Source organism: Amaranthus tricolor, chromosome 10, assembly GCF_026212465.1.
Source record: "Amaranthus tricolor cultivar Red isolate AtriRed21 chromosome 10, ASM2621246v1, whole genome shotgun sequence".
NCBI lineage: Eukaryota > Viridiplantae > Streptophyta > Magnoliopsida > Caryophyllales > Amaranthaceae > Amaranthus > Amaranthus tricolor.
The window spans coordinates 1,314,615-1,321,061 of NC_080056.1; the positions used below are offsets into that span (position 1 = coordinate 1,314,615).

Below are 6,447 nucleotides of genomic sequence, written 5' to 3' on the forward strand. Positions count from 1 at the left end.
CCAAATTCATGCTCACTTTTAGGAGTTGTAAATAATATAAAAATAAGGATATTATCAATGGTACCCTTGTACTATAGCAAAATAATAATGGTACTCAAGTGTATTTCAATGGTACCCCTAAGTATATATGCTAATTACAACCGTGAAACTATTAATGATTTTTTCGTTAAATGTCCGTTAAATTTTGAATTTAACCTAATCATGGTTAATTTCTTCTTCTTCCCTTTTTCCTTTCCTCTTCCTGCTCTCCTTCCATGGCTGCTTCATCTCAAGCCCGACAATGTAACCGAAGATCTTGTGAGCAGAAATCGACTCGATGATGGCTTATTTAGATTGTAAATTGTGTTAGGAACTTGTATAATATACACTCTTGTGTAATGGCTTTGGGTTTTTCTAATTTGAAGAAATTCTTCTATCAAGTTTGACTAATTTTATTACCTTTTGTTGTTGTTTAATTTTGAAGAACCATGATGCATTTCGTTTGTCAGATTTGAAGAAATTGTTCTTCAATTTATTTGGGTTTTTTTGATTTGAAGAATTTCTTGTTCAATTTATTTTGGTTTTTTTTAATTTGAAGAATTTCTTCTATCAAGTTTGACTAAATTTATTGCCTTCTGTTGTTCTTTAATTTTGCAAATCCGTGAATTTGGGTCTCCATCAACCAAATAGAATACAAACACCCTCAACCTCAAATATACTTTTCCCTCTTTTTAAAGGTAATGTTTAAGCAATTTTGCTCAAAGTTCAGTAAAATTCAAATCCAATTTTCCCAATCTCAGTACTGCAATGACAGAAGCTAAGTGGGGAATATATAACCAAACCCAGATTCTTCTGAGACACACTTAAAAGAGATTTTTTTCAGTAAAATACATACCCTAAATTTTCACCCACCAACCATATACTTTGTATTAATACTCTGGCAAAAATCCCTTTATTATTTGTTCAATTACTCCAACATATAACACCATCTAAACCAGAAATTGCTTGCATATAAAGAAATACCCTGAATGGAAAATCAGCACAATTTGAATTGTTATCTTTGCTATTACTTCAAAAACAAACAAATTGGAATACAGTAGGACCAGTAGTACTTCACCCACCAACCAAATTGTGAAAATCAACTAAATGCAGGATCATTGTCGGGCTTGAGATGAAGCAGCTATAGAAGGAGAGCAGGAAGAGAAAAGGGAAAAGGGAAGAAGAAGAAACTAACCATGGTTAGGTTAAATTCAAAATTTAACGGACATTTAACGGAAAAATCATTAATAGTTTCACGGTTGTAATTAGCATATATTTGTGGGGTACCATTGAAATACGCTGGGGTACCATTGTTATTTTGCTATAGTACAGGGGTACCATTGATAATATCCCTAAAAATAATAATACTTAAATTACGGTTAAATTTATTTATTTTTTTATTTTGAAGAATAAATATCACGGTTCAAAGATGAAATATATTTGATTCTCAACTTTAAAACTTTAAAACTTTAAAAATTATCATTTTAATATAGATTAGATCAGTTAATATAGATGGTCTCACTATAAAATCATCTTTTTTGTGAAAAGTAAAATAAAAATAGTGCAAAAATATTACTTTACTTTAATCATATATATTTTTTTTTGGCTTTAAACATATATTTTTAAGTGCTTAGGATAATCGTAATTCATCATTTTAACTTTTAAGTAAAAAAAAATACTGATGATAACGGTTTTACAATAAATAAAACAAAAGTTAATACAAAGCTTTTGTGGAAAGTTTTCTAAAATTAATTTTATCAATCGCTATATTTTAAGAATTAGAACAATTACGATGTTATTTTAAGGATTATTTAGAAAATGCGATCATGGTAAATGCGGTAATTATGTTGAAAATAATATTACAAATATATAGTATGATAAAAATAATCTTAAAGGTATATATGGTAAAGTTAATATTATTTAAAATTTGGTAGCAATCAAATGTTAGGACCTTATAGAATAAGGAAGATGATTTGTTTTAGAACGTGTACAATGGTACGGAAATGGCATCCAATTATTATGCACATTAGTGATTAGAGTATGGTTTTAAGCATCACTTGTATTGTAATTTGTAAGAGGTCTTGAGTTATAAAGTATATTCAACACTAATTGACATCCATATTCAACCAGTAAAATCGATGTTATATATACAACGCTAAGGGTAGTTGTAGTATATAAGAAAAAAAACATGCATTTTGTAATGTAATTTAACATTGAACTTATTTTGGAAATATAACATTTTTTATTACACTTTATTATTGTATTTCTATTTATCTCTAAAGTAATATAATTACTTAAAACAATAATTATTTTGAGTTCTAATATTAAATTTTCTTATAAAGTTAATATCGATAATAAGTACTAATTGTTAATTATTCGGGTAGGGGTGTAAATACCAGTGCCACATTATTTTCGATTAAAATCATTTTAGTTAAATTCAAATACACTCCATTTAATTAAGTTAATTTTTTACTCTTATTTAAAATTTATGTATTTTTTGCATAAAAACTCTCCATTCTAAGACTATTGTTATATTTTTTTGTCCCTTATACAAATTTTGCTATATTTTTAATTTGAGAGAGATTCATATTATTTTTTCTTTTATTTTATATCAACATATTTAACATCTTTTTAGATAATTTACACTTTTTGAATATTTGTATTATATTTATATGTATTTAAATTTATTAATTAATACCAAAATCAAACAACTTTTTTAGGATTTTTTAATTGTGTTTAACTATAGGGTGCACGCGGTCTGATTTGGTATAGTCTGACACTAAAATTAGACTAAACACAAATTTCTTTTTGGAATTTTTTTTAAGACCAGACCGGACTACACCGTTCTATAAGGTTCTTGTCTAATTTGGTCTACGATTTTTTATTTTTATATTTTTTTTGCAAATCAATATATGTATTTATATAAATATTTTACACCTACAAACAGTAAACATAATAATTTGTAATTTGTTAATTGTATCAACGTCATTGAAGTATAGATTACTACTTAAAAATAATTAAATCTCAAAATATGTAGATAACAACCTTTTTTTCTAAATTATAGTATGATTTGCGATTTTAGACCATAAACAGTAAGTTTTTTGAATGAAAAGACCGTTTAGATAAAACTTAATTGAGCACTAGTTTTACCCAATCCTTATAATTCGCCACCCTTTTCATTTTTTCGCCACCCCCCTAGTAAATTACCATATTGCCCTTGGTTTTTGAAAAAATTACAATTATGCCATTAAAGCTAAAATTTTCTATATAAACCACAATCACACTAAAAATACTCTCACTACAACTAAAAACCAACATACAAAAGCAAAATTTGGGAGCAAAAATTAAGTTCAATCCGGAATTTATCAATCGAGGTAAGTTATTTGTAATTAAATTTAATCACGAAAAAAAAAAATAAAAATTATAGGAGTCGCCCAGATCTGGGCGACTGGACCCCCGGTTCAGTCGCCTAATTTTAGGCGACTGAACCGGGGTCGAGCCGCCCAGATCTGGGCGACTCCTATAATTTTTTTATTTTTTATTTTTTCCGTATGTATTTTATTAATTTTATTATTATTAATTTAATTATTATTATTATTGTATTGTTATTTTTGTTAATATTAAATATATGTTAATGTTATTATTATTAATATTATTATTATTATTGTGATTGTTAATTTTGTATTATTAAATATATGTTAATGTTGTTATTATTAATTTTATTATTTTTATTGTTATTGTTATTTTTATTATTAAATATATGTTTATGTTTTGTATATATAAAAATTTTTGTTTTTTAATTTTTTCCTTATATTTAGGAAAAATATATTTAAAGTTTGAAATTTAAAAAAAAAACCTGATTTTTATTAATAAATTAAGTTATTTGTAATTAAATTTAATTACGAAAAAAAAAAAAAAATTATAGGAGTCGCCCACTATAATTTTTTTTATTTTTTTTTATTTTTTCCGTATGTATTTTATTAATTTTATTATTATTAATTTAATTATTATTATTATTGTATTGTTATTTTTGTTAATATTAAATATATGTTAATGTTATTATTATTAATATTATTATTATTATTGTGATTGTTAATTTTGTATTATTAAATATATGTTAATGTTGTTATTATTAATTTTATTATTATTATTGTTATTGTTATTTTTATTTATTATTAAATATATGTTTATGTTTTGTATATATTTTTTTTAATTAAATGTTAATAATTTTTTGTTTTTTTTTTGTTTTTTTTTTCCATATTTTATTTATGATTATTATGTATTTAGAAATATTATTATTTATAATATTGAATGAAACCGTAAAAAATTGTAGAAAATGGCTGGTAATTAAGGAAAAGGAAAGGGTTTTTTTAGGCAATTGTTGAGAGGTAATAGTTCTAGGCCTACCTTACTCAGAGGGGACCCGCATGAGAGAGGGGTCACGGGTTCTGCTAGGAGGGCTAGGCAGGAAGAGGCGGCCAGACACAGTGAGGCCCAAAGGTCGAGTACGCTGAACCAAGTGCGTACTCATTTTGATGACCAGGCTGATAGCCTCCAGAGTAGTTGGGGGGTTTATAGTGATGATGATAATGATGCTGATGATGTTCAGTTCCAAGGTCCTGAGCCTGCCCCATTGGACTGGACTATAGTTCGTGGCCCCGAAGGCAGATTTGCCCGTGGCGGCCCTAGTTCTTCCGCCGCATCTGAGCGTGCAGGAGGAAGTTTTGTCGATAATGAGCCGCCACGGGGCAGGCCCTCACAGTCCACTAACACAGACTGGTTAGTGACATCACCCCAGCCCGGGGGGCCGACAGATACGCGACTGATCCCTAGCTATGGCGGGCACATAGCTAAACTTATTTATGACGGCTCCGAGCGTACGCCTCCGATTCTGGAGTGCCGTATTAGGAAGAGACCGGTGGAGTCCATCATCGGATTGAAGGATTTGTCCGTTGAGCTAGTCGATTTTCTACCTTCCACTTCCCTCGGTCGACTACCGGTCATTATGCACCAGCACATCGACTCTGCTTTGATATCGGCGTTCGTCGAGAGGTGGCAGCCGGATACGAACACCTTTCACATGCCCTGGGGAGAGATGACGATTATGTTGCACGACGTGCAACGCATATTGGGCATTTCTATTGATGGTTCTCTGCCGGCTGAGCCTTCGGAGGCGGAGTGGGAGGTTGGTATCACCAATCTGGTCGGCGAGCCTCTGTCTGAGCTTCGACGTAAAGGTTCATTCACCAGCGGATGCATAAGCGTTGCTGAACTGATGCGGCTGTGTCATAGGTCGCATGCCTTGGATACCCAGACCACAGCGTACTACATGGCTGTCATCGGCTCTACCTTGTTGGCGGATAAGACCAGGACTGGCATGCGACCTCACCCGATAGTTGTCGTCAACGACGATGAACAGGACGTGGCTTGGGGTGCGGTGACTTTGGCGTTCTTGTACAGGCAGCTCGGAATGGCATCTAGGGCTGGTTGCAAGACCATTGCTGGATGCCTCACATTGCTCCAGACATGGATCTATGAGTACTTCCCCGCTTTCCGCCCTCATCCTCGCCGAGATGATGTGCCAAACACGACTAGGGCGGAGATGTGGACGCCGAAGAAAGTAGGTCGTGAGCTGGACAGGTTGATATCATTCCGCAAGGTTCTGGACTCAATGACAGAGACTCAGGTATTTTACATTACATTTTGTCATGCATGTTGTTTTTTATCTGTAGGAAATTTGTTTTTTAACTTGGCCTGTAAGCAGGTTGAATGGACTCCCTACAATTGTGGAGCTGCTGCGTTGCTGAATGAGCACCCACGCACCACAGTCATCGGGGGTATCACCTGCTTTGATGTTGTGGAGGTGTATTTGCCGGAGCAGGCATTGCGACAGATTGGGTTCGTGCAGTCTATTCCTCCAGCTCCTATGAGACCAGCCAAGGCTCTTCGACCGGCACACGGAACCTACTCCGTGACCTTTCCTTCTTCTGCTGCTGCATTTGTGGAGGCGTGGAGTAGGTTCCCCTACAGTGGCCGCCTTGTTGAGCAGGGACTTCGACGGGCTACTGTTCCTTCAGAGACTGAACCTAATTACGTTGAATGGTTCAGAGTTTGCTCGCACCCGTACATATCCCGAGACGAATTGCTGGCTTCCGGTCCTGGTCCTGGTCAGAGCAGATGTGATTACGTGAGTTTTATTATAAATTTTTTTTCAAGTTTCTTTTATTTAATGATTTAATAACGCACATTGTACTGTTGTGTTTTCAGTTCGCGAAAGAATGGGCCAGTCGATTCTCTCCAGTGGCAAGACTACCTACGCGGCTTGCGGATTTGAACTCCCGTGAACGACATGCGTTAGAAATATACCTTAATGATTGTAGAGAATTATATGATCAATGGCAAACTGATCAAGGGCAAGGCCCTGAATAG

At 33.0% G+C, this 6,447-nt stretch overlaps 1 protein-coding gene across 1 annotated transcript; it reads left to right on the top strand.

Moving 5' to 3' along the window:
- The first annotated feature begins 5,905 nt into the window (after positions 1–5,905).
- LOC130825903 (uncharacterized) lies at positions 5,906–6,447 on the top strand. Its single transcript, XM_057691363.1, has 2 exons — positions 5,906–6,205; positions 6,286–6,447. The coding sequence occupies exons 1-2, from the start codon at positions 5,945–5,947 to the stop codon at positions 6,445–6,447; spliced, it is 423 nt and encodes a 140-aa protein (XP_057547346.1). The 5' UTR covers positions 5,906–5,944.

Excerpts from the sequence above, each read along its gene's own strand:
- LOC130825903 (XM_057691363.1), top strand. The coding sequence starts at position 5,945 with ATGAGACCAGCCAAGGCTCTTCGACCGGCACACGGAACCTACTCCGTG. Across the intron at positions 6,206-6,285 it reads GTCAGAGCAGATGTGATTAC|TTCGCGAAAGAATGGGCCAG; the intron begins GTGAGTTTTATT and ends TTGTGTTTTCAG.